The sequence below is a fragment of the Salmo trutta genome, chromosome 26 (assembly GCF_901001165.1).
Source record: "Salmo trutta chromosome 26, fSalTru1.1, whole genome shotgun sequence".
In the NCBI taxonomy this organism is placed as follows: Eukaryota; Metazoa; Chordata; class Actinopteri; order Salmoniformes; family Salmonidae; genus Salmo; species Salmo trutta.
In genome coordinates this window covers 17930745-17950035 of record NC_042982.1, presented here as the reverse complement: position 1 = coordinate 17950035, position 19291 = coordinate 17930745, and the positions used below count along the sequence as shown (strand labels likewise).

At 42.0% G+C, this 19291-nt stretch overlaps 1 protein-coding gene and 1 long non-coding RNA gene across 8 annotated transcripts; one reads left to right on the top strand and one right to left on the bottom strand.

The window, feature by feature from the left end:
* Positions 1–1713: 1713 nt before the first annotated feature.
* LOC115163303 (uncharacterized) lies at positions 1714–4438 on the top strand. 2 transcript variants are annotated; one of them, XR_003869723.1, is made up of 4 exons: positions 1714–2137; positions 2380–2531; positions 2735–2792; positions 2898–4438. It is a non-coding gene; the product is annotated as an uncharacterized LOC115163303 (long non-coding RNA). The 2 variants fall into 2 exon arrangements; XR_003869722.1 differs by having other exon boundaries at positions 2380–2792.
* Positions 4439–5477: 1039 nt separating this feature from the next.
* Positions 5478–15678, bottom strand: LOC115163299 (DCN1-like protein 5). 6 transcript variants are annotated; one of them, XM_029715070.1, is made up of 11 exons: positions 15548–15678; positions 12620–12690; positions 12366–12408; positions 12084–12186; positions 11397–11488; positions 8292–8362; positions 8116–8207; positions 7887–7995; positions 6396–6500; positions 6149–6251; positions 5478–6052 (listed from the first exon to the last, which is right to left on the bottom strand). In XM_029715070.1, the coding sequence occupies exons 4-11, from the start codon at positions 12152–12154 to the stop codon at positions 5994–5996; spliced, it is 702 nt and encodes a 233-aa protein (XP_029570930.1). In that variant the 5' UTR covers positions 12155–12186; positions 12366–12408; positions 12620–12690; positions 15548–15678; the 3' UTR covers positions 5478–5993. The 6 variants fall into 6 exon arrangements, with proteins under 6 accessions (XP_029570930.1, XP_029570931.1, XP_029570932.1 ...); XM_029715071.1 differs by lacking the exon at positions 12366–12408; XM_029715072.1 differs by lacking the exon at positions 12620–12690 and having other exon boundaries at positions 15548–15670.
* Positions 15679–19291: the final 3613 nt, after the last annotated feature.

The following is a 19291-nucleotide window of genomic DNA, read 5'->3' as shown; positions in this document are numbered from 1 at the left end:
CTTGGCCAATCAGATCTGAAAAAGCTCTAATGTGAAAAGATCTGATGTGATCGGTCAAAAGAACAATTAGTGGAAACAATTAAAGAATTAGGCTGCCTGTGTGAACAAATCAAATTGCAGCCAGTATGCAGCAGATCAATCAATTTGCCAGTCTGGAGACAATGTAACACTTTTCCTATCCCAGTCTGCTGTCCCCACATGCTTCAAGATGGCCACCATTGTTCCTGTATCCAAGAAGGCAAAGGTAACTGAACTGAATGACTATCGCCCCGTAGCACTCACTTCTGTCATCATGAAGTGCTTTGAGGGACTCGTCAAGGATCATATCACCTCCATCTTACCTGTCACCCTAGACCCACTGCAATTTGCATACCGCCCCAATAAGTCCACAGACGATGCAATCGCCATCACACTGCCCTATCCCATCTGGACAAGAGGAATACCTATGTAAGAATGCTGTTCTTTGACTACAGCTCAGCATTCAACACCACAGTACCCTCCAAGCTCATCATTAAGCTTGAAGCCCTGGGTCTAAAACCCACCTTGTGCAATTGGGTCCTGGACTTCCTGACAGGCCGCTCCCAGGTGGTGAAGGTAGGAAATAACATCTCCACTTCGCTGATCCTCAACACTGGGGCACCAAAAGGGTGCATGCTCAGCCCCCTCCTGTACTCCCTGTTCACCCATGACTGCGTGGCCATGCACATCTCCAACTCCATCATCAAGTTTGCAGACAACACAACAGTATTAGGCCTGATCACCAACAACAACGAGACAGCCTATAGGGAGGAGGTGAGGGCACTCAGAGTGTGGTGTCAGGAAAACAACCTCTCACTCAATGGCAACAAAACAATGGAGATGATCGTGGACTTCAGGGAACAGCAGAAGGAGCACCCCCCTCTCCACATCGACGTGACAGCAGTGGAGAGGGTGGAAGGTTTCATGTTCCTCGGCGCACGCATCACAGACAAACTGAAATGGTCTACCCACACCGACAGTGTGGTGAAGAAGGCGCAACAGCGCCTCTTCAACCTCAGGAGGCTGAAGAAATTTGGCTTGTCACCTAAAACCCTCACAAACTTCTACAGATGCACAATTGAGTGCATCCTGTCGGGCTGTATCACCGCCTGGTACGGCAGCTGTACCGCCCACAACCGCAGGGCTCTCCAGAGGGGGTGTAGTCTGCACAACGCATCACCGGGGGCAAACTACCTACCCTCCAGGACACCTACAGCACCCGATGTCACAGAAAGGCAAAAAAGATAATCAAGGCCAACAACCACCTGAGCCACTGCCTGTTCACCCCGCTACCATCCAGAAGGCGAGGTCAATACAGGTGCATCAAAGCTGGGACCGAGAGACTGAAAAATAGCTTCTATCTCAAGACTGTTAAACAGACATCACTAACACAGAGAGGCTGCCGCCTACATACAGACTTGAAATCATTGGCCACTCTAAGAGATTGATCACTAGTCACTTTATTAATGCCACTTTAATATTGATGTTTACATATCTTGCGCTACTCATCCCAGATGTATATACTGTATTTTATACCATCTATTGCATCTCATCTATGCCGGTCGGTCATGGCCCATCCATATATTTATATGTACATATCCTTATTCCATCCATTTAGATTTGTGTGTATTGGGTAGTTGCTGTGGAATTGTTAGATTACTTGTTAGATATTGCTGCACTGTCGGGAACTAGAAGCACAAGCAATTTCACTACACTCGCAATAACATCTGCAACCATGTGTATGTCACCAATACAATTTAATTTAATCGGCACAAGGTTACAGTTTGTTTTTCACGTCTCCGCTATTTACAGCACTGCAGCGCCCACCTGTGGCCACCGGGTAAAAGGAAAGCAGCGTAATGTACTGTCAGGTGGAGCCAGTGGCCGTGACCGAGGTGGCGAAGTGTCTGTCTGTCGCGCTGTGTCATTAATGTTTAACACTAAGGGACTGGAGTCACCGGACATATGAAAAGTCATGTGAGAAACTGCACTTTACTGAACTGAAGAAAGACAACATTCACATCAGACAACGGGAGAGATGGACATGAAACATCTAACGTGTTAGTTTAAATGAAGACGCTTTGTTGTTTAAGGAGATACACTTAGAACAAACTACACAGTAAGTCATAATGATATTGTGATGAGGAGCAATGTATTGAAATATAATTTTTCTCACAAGGCTATTACTTATTCAACCTGTGTGTTTTAATGAAGGAGTATGCCAAGAGAATGCATGTCAGATACTTGATTGGTTGATTGCTTTATTATTTTTCTGTGGAATATAAAAACATGTTACTCAACATGGGTCCTCTGGGAAACATTATCCTTCCTCTGTGGGTGTGTGTGTGTGTGTGTGTGTAGAGTGGTGGGGATGGGGAGAATTCCGGGCTATCTGCTGATTGGCTCAGCACTCTGTATGGGCGTGGTCAGTCTAACCCTAAGCTACACCTCCAGGGTCAGAGTTCACAAAGGGAGGAGCCTCACACTGCCCTGCATGAACACAACACATGCAGGTGAGATAACACACACAAAAAAAGACTACCTTTTTGGAATGTCCCCGTACACCTGTTATACTGGTGTGTGTAGGAGTGGTCCACTACTGGCAGACCCCATTCAGTCAGGTCCTGAACAGCAGTCTTCATGCCAACCAGAAAGATGTGGTTACTATGCAACAAGATGGTAGCCTGCAGATCAACATTGCCTCTCCTCACCACAGCAGCCTGTACTACTGCCTCCTACTGACCGGAGGACAAACTACACTCATCCTACCTGCTGTAAGTACTGTTGTAAGGCATCCATGTTGTGTTAATACAGTAGTGCACTATATAATAGGGTGCCATTTGGGACTCAGCCATGCATTCACTCTTTACCTCCCTCAGGACTGCCTGCAGTCGACAGGACCGTGTGGTCGAACCCAGGCGGGTGGTCAGGAGTGTTCTGGGTGGTCATGGAGAGGGATGTTGCCATGGTTTCTGACGGTGTGTTTGTGGAGGCGGTGACGGCATCAGTAGTGGTGACGTTCCTGGTGGAGTCCAGCTCTGGAGCTCTAAGCAGGAGTCTACTGGACAGGTGCATGACTTTATCTACCTATATTAAATATTTATTAAACTGTTCAGTATTTTACTTCATGTTAGATGGTTCCTCATCCTGAAAGTAGAATATAGGCCAGGAGAAACTAAATCATGGTTTTCTGAAACTTGTAGTGGTTGTTTAAATAAAACCGAACCATGCATTAGTTTCTCTTGGCCCATAGACTGCTTTCAGAGTGGAAGTAGTCTAGTTGTAAAACTCTGAACTTCCCATTTAAACATCATCAACAATAAATACAGATACATTTTACCAGCACTCCTAAGGTGTGTGAATTGGGTGCGGTCGCTAGGACAGGGACGTCATAACCATGGTGAAACAGTCAGCGTGGCATTCCGGCAGGATGTGGAACAAGAGGATGACTCTGCCTCGACGACAAGCATTATCATGGATAAAGTCAGCCCATCTCCACCAGCCAAAACTCAGAGAAGCTTCAGGGGCAAATGTCATGAAGAGAACAGTACTTATCCCCCGCCCCCTGGGCCAAGCAGTGCTCGCTGTCCCTCACCAGGCTCAACACCATCATGGCTGCTGCCAGCGCCGGCCCCCTCGACAACCAGAGCCCCCCGGGTAGAGACTCCGACCCCCAGGACTCAGACCCTGACGAAAGGGACACAGCCAGTCCATCCCAGGGCCAGGAGAAACCAGTCTTTCAACTTGAGATGTGACATACAAGATCTGGGCCTGTATTCATAAAGCGTATGGCTGCTGATAAATTATCCCATCCTGACCGGTTCATATAAATCTTAATCATTACGAATTAAAAGGCGAAACTGTTTCTAGATCAGCCCTCCTAGTGTTGATAGATGCAGCCCCTAAGCAGAAAGATCAGGGTCATGTTCAATAGAGCATACAGACACACCGTACCAAAATGGTTTGGAACAGAAAACAAAAATGAGTGTTTCTTACTGGACAACTTTAACAGATAGTGCCTTACCATTACACTCCATTGTAAAACATTTACTCAATCACAAATTCCCAGACAAATTTCAGATTTTGACTTGTCATCAAATCCAGCAGATTCCATTAATATTTTGTAGAAATAATTGGAAATAAAACATAAAAAATACATGTTAACATTGGATGATTGTGTTAGTCCCAGTGTATATGGTTCTAACCCAGGTTATAATTGTGCAAAGCTCTAATAAGCCTGGAATAACATCTATAGTCTGGCCTATGTAGGAGTGAGCAAAAAAATATATTTCATCATTATTTGAGTTTAGTGAATCACACGACTACAAGACAGGGCTCCAAATTAGAAGCACACTATGTGAGGAAGTGTTCAGAGGGAAGTGATTGATTAAATATAAAGCCGATGGCTATTGGCTCGGGACTTTTTCGTGTTCTTTCTATTGGGTTAAAGGCCCAGGGCAGTTAAAAAAAAAGTGATTTCCCTGTGTTTTATAGCTACTGAGTGTACAAAACATTGGAAACGCCTGCTCTTTCCATGTCATAGTTTTCACCTGGTCAGTCTATGAGCCCTTATTGATGTCACTTGTTAAATTCACTTCAATCAGTGTAGATGAAGGGGAGGAGACAGTTTAAAGAAGGATTATTAAGCCTTGAGACATGGATTGTGTATGTGTGCCATTCAGAGGATGAATGGTCAAGACAAAAGATGGTAGTAGGGGCCAGGCGCACCAGTTTGATTGTCAAGAACTAACGCTGCTGGGTTTTTCCACGCTCAACAGTTTCCCATGTGCATCAAGAATGGGTCCACCTCCCAAAGGACATCCAGCCAACTTGACACAACTGTGGGAAACATTGGAGTCAACACGAGCCAGCATCCCTGTGGAATGCTTCCAACACTTTGTAGAGTCCATGCCCGACAAATTGAGGCTGTTCTGAGGGCAAAAGGGGGGAGTGCAACTCAATATTAGGACAGTTTCCTAATGCTTTCTACACTATGTATATTCCCATAGTGAGGCTGGAGTAATACTGTGAACATTCTGATAATGTACTTTTAGTGCAAGAGCTGTTCGAAAAGACCACCTGTTTTGGTGGGATGGAGTTTTGGCCTGTCTGGTGACATCACCATTTGTTAATGGACCAATACGAGTTCCAAACCTCTCTGCCAATAACATCGTTTTCTCCTCCCCACTCAGACCACTCCCAGACAGACCTAGCAAAATTCTTGCTTGAGAAATTGGTATTTGCTAAGTCCTGTTTCTTTATGAGCATTTTCATTTAAAACAATCACATTAAGGTACTTAATTGTTAACAAGAAAATATTTGATATCGATATAAAAACGTCTGCGTTGGCCCTTTAACGAAGGCCACGTTTGACATGTTGATCCACCAGACCCTATGAGCAGCGAGCAAGTGTCTGGTAAACAAGATTCATTTGGTCGTACCAATCACAGCCCAGTATATTTGGTTGAATTCCATTCTTTATTCTTGTTCTGAAAACATACTATAAACAAGGTAAGACTCAAAAATGAATGGAAAAAATGTTCAAGGAAACCAAAACAATTCCCCAGTCGAGCTTAACAACAATGGCTAGAGAACTGTGGCCACAGATGCAATATATATGAAAAATAGTTCCCCCTTTTGTTTAGCTTTTTGTTTGTTTTCTTCTTGTTGAACTTGTTTAAATTAACACTGAAAAATAATCTTCAGAGGGAGAGAGAGAGAGAGGGAGAGGACTTCACTGTTTGGCCCACTAAGCACAGAGGCCGTCACTGGAAGTGTATGCACGCTCCGTGACACCGTGTGGGTGTGTGTGTGTGTGTGCACAGTCCATATAAGGTGTGTGTGTGCCGTCTCTGTATAGTGTGTGTGCCGTTTCTGTATATTTCAAACGGAGGGAGAACATCTTCATGTGTGCTTCTCTCTTTCCTCCTGCTCCCTCTTTCTCCTCTTCTGTGGTTTGGCGAATGTGTCCTCAGCTATAACGCTGCCAGTCGAGCTTTCTGCCACTCCACAAACTCATCCAATAACACCGGCCCTACAGAGAGAGAGTAGTGTTAGTGTGAGAGGGACTGTGTGTGTTTTTTCGTGTGTGTGTGTTTTTGTATGATTTAGTGTGTGTGTACGTACTCACAGGCTCCATCCTCGTCATAGTTACTGAGGTCTGTGCTGACTGTACGACTGAACTCTAAGACGTTATACCACTGGTCCTTATTCATCACCTTGTACTTGGACTGCTGCAAGGGAGGAGAGAAAATAGAGGAAGAGACGGTAGAGGAGCGGGGATAGGGGGAGGACAGAGAGAGGAGAAAGGAGATGGATATTAGGAACGAGTCAGTGCAGGAACCACACAGCTGTGTTCAGCACAGAGTGTGTGTTACCTCCAGAAACTGGTTGAAGACCGGGAAGAGTGGCCACGTTCTCCCCAGTAGCAACGCTAGCATGGACTTAGCTGTGTCCATGTCCAGACTCCTCTGGTCCTTATCCTGGGGGAGAAGGGGCGAGAACAGAGAGAGTTAGAGGGAGGGGTAAGAGAGATGATAAAGAGGAAGAGATAATGTATGCATTCGGAAAGTATTCAGACCTCGACTTTTTCCACATTTTGTTACATTACAGCCTTTTGATTAAAATACGTTTTTTCCTCATCAATCTACACACAATACCCCATAATGACAAAGGGAAAACAGGTTTTTGAATTTTTTGCAAATGTATTAATAAAAAAACAGAAATAGCCTACTTATTACATAATAAGTATTCAGACCCTTTGCTATGAGATTTGAAATTGAGCTCAGGTGCATCCTGTTTCCATTGATCATCCTTGAGATGTTTTTACAACTTGATTGGAGTCCACCTGTGGTAAATTCAATTGATTGGACATGATTTGGAAAGGCTCTATATGAGAGCAAAAACCAAGCCATGAGGCCGAAGGAATTGTCCGTAGACCTCCGAGACAGGATTGTGTAGAGGCACAGACCTGGGGAAGGGTACCAAAAAATGTCTGCAGGATTGAAGGTCCCCAAGAACACAGTGGCCTCCATCATTATTAAATGGAAGAAGTTTGGAACCACCAAGACTCTTCCTAGAGCTGGCTGCAACACCATCATGACTGCTGCCACTGCCAGCCCCCTGGACAGCCAGAGCCCCCCGTGAAGAGACTCAGACCCCAGGACTGGCCGCCCGGCCAAACTGAGCAACCGGGGGAGAAGGGCCTTGGTCAGGTAGGTGACCAAGGACCCGATGGTCACTCTGACATAGTTCCAGAGTTCCTCTGTGGAGATGGGAGAACCTTCTAGAAGGACAACCATCTCTGCAGCACTCCACCAATCAGGCCTTTATGGTAGTGGCCAGAGGGAAGCCACTCCTCAGTAAAAGGAACATAACAGCCCACTTGGAGTTTGCCAAAAGGCACCTAAAGGACTCTCAGACCATGAGAAAAAAGATTCTCTGGTCTGATGAAACCAAGATTTTACTCTTTGGCCTGAATGCCAAGCATCCCATCTGGAGGAAACCTGCCACCATCCCTACGGTGAAGCATGGTGGTGGCAGCATCATGCTGTGGGGATGTTTTTCCAGCGGCAGGGATTGGGAGACTAGTCAGGATCGAGGGAAAGATGAACGGAGCAAAGTACAGAGATCCTTGATGAAAACCTGCTCTAGAGCACTCAGGACCATCAAAGTACTTATGTAAATGTGATTCCAGTTTTTTATAAATTTGCAAACATTTCTAAAATCCTGTTTTTTCTTGATCTTTGTAACGTAACAAAATGTGAAAAAGGTTAAGGGGTCGGAATACTTTCCAAATGCAACCGGACCCTCCTCTTCTCAGGAGGTCAAACCATTTCCTGGCTGTGAACCAGTGATTGAGGACTCACTCTGGCAAAGTCGAAGGCGTATCTGTAGATGTTTTTAAAGATGATCGTGTCGTTGAGATGATTGCGCAGGTAGTCCAGTTTCCCCTGTAACCTCTCTATGCAGTCACACCTATAGGGGGGGGGGGGGGGGGGTGTAGTGTCACTAACACACACGGTTTCCCAGTCACACCTATAGAGTGAGAAGCATCAGAAACATAGACATGTGATGTGGTAAATCAAGGTTACTCACTGTAGTAGAGTCATTCCCTTAAGCCACTCCTCCTTAGTGAAAAATCCCATATTTGGCGCTTCTAGTTTCCAGGCTATAACTAACATGATTATCTGAAAAAGAGAGAGATGGAGAGAGAACATACATCATAATTATCAACGATGGATGGATGAAGAGAAAAGACGAGGAAGACTAACGTTTTCTGGTTCCACTCCAATGTCTTCACAGAACTTCTCCATCCCCTCTGGACCCAACACCTCATCTGGACCTGGTACACAGGAAGCATGTACAAAAACACACACAAAATGGTATAAATGACTCAATACTTAGTGACCAATAATTCCTTGCAATTTAAAAAGAGTTCTGAGTGTGTATCCACGTTAATAGGCCATCTATGATCATCATGACATACAGTGCCTTCAGAAAGTATTCACACCCCTTGACTTATTCCCACATTTTTTGGTGTTACAGCCTGAATTTAAAATCAATTAAATTGAGCTGTGTCACTGGCCTACACACAATATCCCATAATGTCAAAGTGGAATTATGTTTTTAGACATTTTTACAAATGAATGAAAAATGAAAAGCTGAAATCTTGAGTCAATAAGTATTCGACCCCTTTGTTATGGCAAGCCTAAATAAAGTTCAGGAGTACCACTACCCTTAATAAGTAACATAATACGTTGCATGGACTCACTCTGTGTGCATTAATAGTGTTTAACATTACTTTTGAATGACCACCTCATCTCTGTACCTCACACATACAATTACCTGTAAAGTCCCTCAGTCGAGCAGTAAATTTAAAACAGATTCAACCACAAAGACCAAGGACGTTTTCCAATGCCTCACAAAGGGCATCTATTGGTAGATGGGTAAAACTAAACTAAAGCAGACATCGAATATCCCTTTTGAGAATGGTGACGTTATTAATTACACGTTGAATGGTGTATCAATACACTCACTCACTACAAAGATACAGGCGTCCTTCCCAACTCAGTTGCCGGAGAGGAAGGAAACCACTCAGGGATTTCACCATGAGGCCAATGGTGACTTTAAAACAGTTACAGAGTTTAATGGCTGTGATAGGAGAAAACTGAGTATGGATCAACAACATTGTAGTTACTCCACAATACTAACCTAAATGACAAAGTAAAAAGGATGCATGTATAAAAAATATTCAAAAACACGCATCCTGTTTGCAATAAGGCACAAAAGTAAAACTGCAAAGAATTTGGCAAAGAAATAAACTATGTCCTGAATACAAAGCATTATGTGTGGTGCAAATCCAACACATCACTGAGTACCAGTCTTCATATATTTAAGCATGGTGGTGGCTGCATCATGTTATGGGTATTTGTATTTATGATGGATCCCCATTAGCTACTGCCAAGGCAGCACCTACTCTTCCTGGGGTCCAGAAAAATAAGGCAGTTTATACAATTTAAAAAAACATTACAATACATTCACAGATTTCACAACACACTGTGTGCCCTCGGGCCCCTACTCCACCACTACCACATATCTACAGTAGTAAATCCATGTATAGTGCATATGTTATCGTGTGTATATGCATGTGTCTGTGCCAATGTTTGTGTTGCTTCAGTCCCTGCTGTTCCATAAGGTGTTTTTTAAAATCTAATTTTACTGCTTGCGTCAGTTATTTGATGTGGAATAGAGTTCCATGTAGTCATGGCTCTATGTAGTACTGCTTGTCATCGTCAAGGACTAGGGAGTTTTTTTAGGATAAAAAGAAACAGAATAGAGCTATTCACAGGCAAACGCCTAGAGGAAAATCTGGTTCAGTTTGCTTTCCAACAGACACTGGGAGAAAAATGCACCTTTCAGAAGGACAGTAACCTAAAACACAAGGCCAAATCTACACTGGAGTTGCTTACCAAGATGACATTGAATGTTCCAAAGTGGCCTAGTTTGTTTTGACTTAAATTGCCTCAAAATCTATGGCAAGATTTGAAAATGGCTGTCTAGCAATAATTAACAACCAACTTGACAGAGTTTTAAGAATTTTAAAAAGAATGTGCAAATATTGTACAATCCAGGTGTGCAAAACTTTTAGAGACTTAACCAGAAAGACTCACAGACAATGTTCCCTCTAAACTGCGTGCAGACTCGCAGCTCCCCCCACGCAGAGAAGCACGAGATTTAAATTTTCCCCTTTAGTTAACTATTTCAACGTTTCCCTCTACTGTGCGAATTGTGATCGAATCAACACAATATACTGAAACAAAACGAACTATGTAAGACATTTTCTTGTAGGTAGAGCACAGAGTTCTATTGCATTGACAAGCATGACTCAGGCCCATACTCTACACAGACCGGTGCGCCATAGCCAATCAGAGCTGCAGTATCCCTATATGCAAATAGATCGTTGCCATATATGGAGCTGTTCCATTCACTTTGAACTGTGTTTACAGCATAAGTGGTCGGGAGTAGATGCTTGTTTTGAGATCAAAGCAAGAGCTGCATGTAGCCAGATGTGTACATTTGTTAGTAAGTCAGTTTTAGCCCAGTTATAGCTAATTTCTAGTCAGCAGTGAGGGAGTGGTTGCTTCCTGTAAGAGCACAAAACGTGTGCTTTTCTAGACATCTTTGAAAAGCAAGTAGGGTAAAGAGCTTTTTTTCTGTCTTAAAGGGGCAGTGTCATATTTTGAGACAGGCTTGAATAACCTAAGTAGCAAATAGGCAGAGGGTAGCATAATTTGTCTGATTCTCTATAATAATGGTAAGGAAATAAAGTGGTTTCTTGCATCAAACACCACAACATTTTCAGTCATCTTGTCTGAAGGACAAGCGGATAAACAGGTTACTGTCCATCCTTATAAGTAGTTTTTATTTTATTTAAGTTTTATGGAATGTAGGCCTACATTGAACACCACACACAATGATAGAACAGCTATTTCCATGTTAACATGTTATGGGATGCATTTTCTCCATTGTTTATTATGGTAGACCACTCTGATAGGCCTACATTATGAACAAATAGCAACAGTAGTCTACTTGGAGAGAGAACATTGCTCATAGCTGTAATCGCTGCCAAAGGTGATTGTCTAACATGTATTGTCTCAGGGGTGTGAATAGTTATGTAAATTAGATATTTCATTTTCAATAAATGTGCTAATATTTCTAAAAACATGTTTTCACTTAGTCATTATGGTGTATTGTGTGTAGATGGGTGAGAAAAAATATATAGTTAATCAATTTTGAATTCAGGCTGTAACATAACAAAATGTGGAATTTTTATTGAACCTTTAACTAGGCATGGATACTTTCTGAAGGCACTGTACCTGTGTACTCGTAGAACCATGCCAGACATTTCTTATTGGAGAACTGGTCCTCTGGGCTGATCAACCGGCCTGGAGCCTGGGGTCTGCAGAAACTACAACACACAGGATAGAACAGTCAGAAACTACACCACAGTCAGAAACTACACCACAGTCAGAAACTACACCACAGTCAGAAACTACACCACAGTCAGAAACTACACCAGACGAGATAGAACACAGTCACTAAACAGACTCAGACAGATGCATGAGAGGAGTTCTTAGGATATTCAGTGTCACACACACTCCTCCCCCCTCTCCTTTCCTGTGGACTGACTGAGGTCTGTGCTGCATAAGGGGACAAATATGTGCTGAGTGTTGAGTTCCCCAGTCAAGCAGCAAGGCTCACTGCACAGAGCAAAGCCAGCAAGCAGCAGCTGCAACACACACACACACACACACACACACACACACACTGGAATGGGTGAGGAGAAGGAAGGTCTACAGTAGAACGGTTGGGCGAGGCAGAGTTCCACTACAGCTCTACATACAGCAGGTTAAGGGGTTGGAATCATGAAATGGGGTGTGTGTCGGGGGTGGAGGAAAAATACCAAACATCCAATAGTGAAGGATGGTGGGAGAAGTGGTGAGGAGCAGGAGAGGTGAGAAGCAGGAGAGGTGACGGGTGGTGGGTGAGGAAGGGTTCCTCACCAGGTGATTTTACACTTCCTGAGTCCCGGGTCATCTGACCCTGAAGACTTCCTCTTTTTCTTCACAGGCATCGCAGAGTTTCCACACGGGTTAACTAGCTGGGCTGGGTCCACACACACACACACACACACACACACACACACACACACACACACACACACACACACACACACACACACACACACACACACACACACACACACACAGAGTCTGTCAGCTCACCGAGCTGAGAGCCATACCATAAACAGTATACTATTTACAGATAGTATATAGGAGAAGTACCTATGTATTTCTGGTCTCCTTGTCCATTCAAATCTATAAGATTCTATAATAAAAACACAGTTTACAGTGAGACTTGAGGTGATGAACTACATAGTACCATAACATTATAGAGCATACATAAAGACAAGACAGTATGGTCACATCACATAGCTAATCAACTCCCAGAATGCCCCTGCTCTGGCAGTGGCTCAACTAGCTATCTAGCTACAGTACTGGGTTATCCCAATAGTTCACTCATGAGTCTGTTAACTTACAAATCTGTCCAGTGTCTGTGATACCGTCTGTAGGTCTGTCTCCTCAGCCAGTACGAACACTGTGTACTATCCTACAGCAACAGACAGAGAGAGCGGGAGGGAGAGATGACATACTAGCTAACATACTGGCAAGCTAGCTTCGTCTTGTGTAAGTGGTTTTCGCGGTTGTGCGCCAGACAAGGCGTAAACCACAGATCAGATAACTCCTATGTTTAATGTTAGCCAATTGGCTGTATATGGAAGCAGCTACCTCATCTAAACAAACAGATCTCATCCAATACATGCATTGTTAATTGGCTAGCTGCTATCTGGTCCATAAGTTATGTGGACCTTAGCCCATTCAATAGACAGTAGCTGCAGTGGTGTCTGGAGAAGTGGGTATACTCTAATTATCTAAAAGGAAAGGCGCACTGTGCTGAAAATTCAATGTTTTCCAATAGTTTATGAGTTTTCCTCTCAAAGTTTCACTCTCAAAATCACAATTCTTGATAGAAAAACAAAAATTGGATGTTCCAAGTCTACAACAATGCTTAAACCACACCAGGAGAACATTTATGAGGTCTGGGAATATGAAATCATATTTTGGGGGAGGGTGTAGTTGCCCTTTAATTAAATTGTGCGCCTAGCAAGGGACCATTTCGCTAGCGGTGTTCCTGTACATACAATGTAGGCCTACAGTACATGCGATGTCAGAGTTTGCAAAACAAATGCCGTCACGATTGATACAAATCATAGATATCATTCTGCCAGGTAGGCGTACTTTGCAGTAAACATTTAATTGGGTAGACTTTTTAGGAAAGGCTTCAGAAATGTTCATTCAAACAGCGCATGATGGCTGAATTGCACATGGCAAAGATTTAACCAGGACTTCAGACAAAACTTTTTCAATACCTGGTTTGCATACCCATTGTTTCCTTACTTAGCATTTACTAGTAGATATCCTGAATTGAAACGTCTTTCCTACCTACCCTACCAGCTACTGATTTTCGTTATTTTGTGAGATGCTCCATGCGACAACCAGTTTAGAGCCGTGCTCTTGCTGAAACTAGGCTGTGTGCGGCGGACATGTGAATACATTGAGTGTACAAAATAGTAAGAACACCTGCACTTTCCATGACTGACCAAGTGAATCCAGGATATGATCCCTTATTGATGTCACTTGTTAAATCCACTTCAATCAGTGTAGATGAAAGGGAGGAGACAGGTTAAAGAAGATTTTGTAAGCCTTGAAACATTTGAGACATGGATTGTGTGTGTCATTCAAAGGGTGAATGGGCAAGACAAAAGATTGAAGTACCTTTGAACGGGGTATTTTAGTAGGTTTCAGGTGCACAGGTTTATATAAACGGCCTCCACTGCTGGGTTTTTCACGCTCAACAGTTTCCTGTGTGTATAAAAAAATGGTCCACCATCCAAGGGGCAACAAGGCTCTAGAGACTGGAAGGGAGAGCTGACCAGACAAAATGGAATGCTCTAAATCCACAACAATGCTTAAACCACATCAGAAAATGTAGGCAATGCCCACAGAAAAAAAGTGAGTATACTGCGCACAGCCCCCACTACACCACTGGGTAAATGGGTATACCCCCCTTGGCTTCTCGAGACCTGTGGACCTTTCTGTTAGAAGCTGATAAACAAACGTGAAATAACTGGATATTGTCAAATCAGAGCTAGCGGCCAGATTTCATCCAAGTTACTTTGATAGTCTAGTTATCTAAAGTTACATTTCTACCGGATTCTTTAATGTACAGACAGCAGACATATCAATGATCACTACTCTAATAGTTAGCTAACGTTAGTTACCCAGTTAACGTACACATAACTACAACAAATAACGATATGCATCGACACACATGCAGGAGTTTCTCCCAATTATTGTTGTAGTTGCTAACTAACGTTAAACAACGCTGGTCAGAATAACTGCGTCACCGTAATGCCGAACGATGCGAAACATTCATAACCCCACTGCACTGGGTAACTAGCTAGATAGTCTAAATATGAACTATAATACAATACCAAAGTACGTTATAACGGTTGTTATCAAATCCAATTTAAAAAAGATAGGCTAGACCTGTCATAGGAAATATTGTCAGAGTACTAACGTTAGCTAGCAGGTAGCCAACTTAACTGCGATTGCAAAGGCTAAGTAGACAGGTAGCCCACAACATGCATTGCTTTTCGAAATAAAATGTAATTCATCACATGAGCCAAATACAACAGGTGTAGACTTTACAGCGAAATGCTTGTTTACGAACATTTCCCCAACGATGCAGAGTTTCAAATGTAAAATTACCGGATCAACGTTATTTGGCAATCAATTACCTACTAACGTTAGTAAGTTAGCTAGCTTAGTGAAGCAAACAACGTTATCTTGATCTGGCTGAATCAGGACTATACATATGATTAATAATCTTAACCACAAAAGTAATTATCTGCATGAAGATTACACCAATACACACACGACTGGGGCTCTGCTTTTTTGTTGTTATCAAGAAAGATAGCTAGCTAGCTCGAGTTAACGAAAAATGTAAGCTAGCTACCTAGCCAACTAACGCGGGTAGCTAACAGCCAGCTACTTTAGCTAGCCAGTTCGCAGTTTATTTCTGGCATGATGACGTTCAAAAGCGAACATAGTCGAATACGTGGGACCAGCAAAGAAGGCTGTATTTAACGAGCATGTCTAGCTAAGGTTAGCTAGAATACATTGGGTAAAGAGATCAATCGAATTCGACCAAAACAATGGAAACGATTTGCTGAAGTGCTAACGTTAGTCAACTTAGTTTCTCAACAAGTCAGAAAACATATTTAGCCGTTGTTGGCTAACGTAGCTAACTAAATATTTGCCACAGGTTTACGTCAGTGCATCCACCCAAGGGGGGTATACAACACAGTTTTGATATTAAAAGTATGTGAATATTTTATGCAAACCTTGGATTCCAAGAGTTGTGTTTCTTTTATGCGAGTAGATCATGTACTTTTACGGTTGCAACCTCGCGAGCTGATCACTTTCCAAGTGGTAAAAGCAAACTGCTTTCTTCCGGGGCAACAGAGAGGTATGGAACGTACCACATGATTTCAAGGGATGCGCGATTGAGTCGTACTAGCTATGGAAATAAATCAAATTACAGGTCGAATTATTAGAATATGTAGTTTACCGTACTTGGTTTAAAATAATATCGAACGCATGAAATTGGTAAAAAATCTAAAATAAATAACGATTAGGTATAAATAAAACGCCCCCTTCCTCCCTCTACCAGAAATGACGAATACCTCAGGTCTTCTGCCTGTTTCTCACCTTATCTCTTTCCCACATGTCCCTACAGTGTGAGGTATTTTTGCGTGTCAAAACAGACGTCAAATAACAGTATTTTTAACGTGTCAAATAAGGTTGTTGACCAGTCAGGACCTGAATATAACTGCACGTCAAATAATAATTTGACCCGTCCATTATGTTTTGTACGTAGTTATTACACATTGTTTACACTATTACTCGTATTTCACGTCACAACGATTCAAAGCTGGGACCGAGACTGAAAAACAGCTTCTGTCTCAAGGCCATCAGACTGTTAAACAGACATCACTAACATTGAGTGGCAGCTGCCAACATACTGACTCAAATCTCTAGCCACTTTAATCATTAAAAATGGGATGTAATAAATGTATCACTAGTCACTTTAAACAATGGCACTTTATATAATGTTTACATACCATACATTACTCATCTCATATGTATATACTGTACTCTATACCATCTACTGCATCTTGCCTATGCCGTTCGGCCATCACTCATTCATATATTTATATGTACATATTCTTTTTCATTCCTTTACACTTGTGTGTATAAGGTAGCTGTTGTAAAATTGTTAGATTACTTGTGAGATATTACTGCATGGTCGGAACTAGAAGCACAAGCATTTCGCTACACTCGCATTAACATCTGCTAACCATGTGTATGTGACCAATAAAATTTGATTTGATTAATCGATACGTATGCTATGTTGCTGGTAAAGTTGTCTCGCGCACCTACAGTGCTGGACATAAAAGAAAGCTAGCCAGCTCATGGATGCAAACAATGTTCTTCCCCAAAAACACAGCAAAACGACATAATCTGGTGTCATCATCTAAAATAACCCGAATGTATAAAGCAGTTCTAATTTGATTAATGGAAGTCGGACCCATCTATGTGAAGCTAGCCACAATAAGGATTAGCCACAATAGTGGACTTTGCGGTTAAGCCTTCAAAATAAAAGTATGTCATTGATAGTGATGCAAATGAATACAAATTGTAGAATTATGCCGCAATTGAATATATCATGCTAAACGAGGTTGGAATGTTGTTATATAAAATCAGCATAAAACAATAATTTGTTAATTTGACAAAAATCTTTAAATCACACTGGATGTGTTATACTTTAGAATTGCATTGGGGGCATACTTATTTCACTGTACAGCCTTACCTATGGATTGTGGATCAATGACATGGGGTATCAGTCTACTCAGTGACACCCAGAGAACATTAGCGTTGTAGCTCTTATTGCGGGTCTCCGAAACAACTGTGAATTGAGCCACATTTATTGTCAACCTATGTGCATTGAACACTATTCCCATGGAAAAACAATACTGCGTGGATGTTTTGGAGTCTGATAACTCAGAAGAGGACGTTGGGAAATAAATATATTGGGTATTGAGTAGACTGATACACCATTTAATTGATCCCCAATCCTTAGGTAAAGCTGCAATAAGAATTTCAATACACCCAATAGGCCGACTGGGGAGGTGATTTCACAGTCATCAGAAGACAAACATCAGAAGACAAAGGAAACCAAGAGCAGTGGAGATGACTGACTCTCTCTTTACAGTACAGTTTTTATTTGCCAGGAAATAAATTATACAAAAAAAAAAGCCAAAAGTCACAAACAAAAAAATTATAATAATGCAGCACATCTAAGTACTTGAGCTCAACAGCCAGAATACTCCCATTCAAACAATGTACAGCATTATATCTTTACTCAAAGTAGGGACACATTCATCTAGTAATGTTATGATCGATAAACATAGTTTTTCAAGTTTCCACTCAAGGCTCCAGATATGCAAGTAGGGAAGGAGAGGAAGAGATACGTGTCTTATGATTAGCCATCTGTTTACAATCATCACAAACACACTTAAAACACATTAAACTGAAGCAAGATGTCAGTCTCATAGCACAATAAGAGTTGCTCTATCTGAAATTTCTGTGCAGAGAAAAACATGAATTGTTACAACAAAAATTGAGTTTGTCATAGTTTAATACTGTTTATTTGTTGTTACTCATAAAGTGACCTAAGTTGTGTCATCTTAAAACATTGTTGAACATGGCTAAAATCTAGAGAATAGCTAAGTGTACCAGACTGAGTTACATTAAGTACATTACTCTGATAACATATCTTAAGAATGCGCAAATTGAGTGTCTGCTAAATTACTAAAATGTAATAACACTTTGCATACGTCCCAAATGACACCTTATTCCTTATATACTGCACTACTTTTGACCAGAGCCCTATGGGCCTTGTTCAAAAGTAGTGCACTAAATAGGAAATAGGGTGTCACTTGGGACAAAGGCTTCTTCTCCAAGTTGTTTTGATGCAACAACTACAGCAGTGATGCGTAACCACTAATGTCAGATACCAGGGAAGGAAGACATGAAAAAGAACAACGTACTAAAACCTGGGCCTGCTGGACACAATGTCATTCAGTGGACGATATCACCGCATAAACTGTCAATAATGATAAACACACACTTTTTATTCACAAAGATAGATATCCTTCAGAGTAACTGTTCTAAAGTCGATTGAGAAATGTAACTAGTTCACGTGGAGGAGAGCCTCTTATTGCCAGTTGACAGGTAGTAGAGTTATCCACACATGACATTACCCAGTAGAATAAACTATTAACTGTTTTGTCAATAGTCATTATGTGTAAGTGTGTTTCTCTTAGGTGTCCTCCACTGTAGAATGGTGGACTATACGGTGCTGCGTAGGTATGTAGTGTGTATGAATTAAACATGGTAGGATGAAGTAAAGCCATGACATCATGATCAAACAATTCATAACTGCTAAATCCCAAGTAACGTTTCCATCATCTGACAATCACTTTGTCTTGAGGTGTCTAAATTGATTCCAATGTGGTTGCATTAAAATCAGAGTGAGAAAAAAAGAGGACATTGACACCTACGATACGTCCCAAATGGCACCATATTCCCTACATAGTGCACAACTTTTGACCAGAGCCGTCAAAAGTGGTGCACTATATAGGGAATAGGGTGCCATTTGGGGCGCACTGTAATATCCCACTACAAAACTCAAACTAAAAAGAGTGAAAGCGGGATAGTGTTATTAAGTCGTCTCATACATTTAATCATGTAACATTACTCCAAATCAATAAGTGGCTATGTACACCTAGTAGCCCGCTACAGACCGGACCTATTTATCAAACACTAGCATACAAACAAACCACATTCTGATAAAAATGAAATAAATAAACAAGTCAGCCCCACACGACCGCAACACATCTTTTTTTTTCTCTTCTATCCTCACCCCTCCCTCCTCCCCACTCATATCATACTGCAACACACAGTCTTCTGTAAAAGGTTGTGGGTAGGGTACATTAATATCAACACTGCAGTGCCGTTGCTTT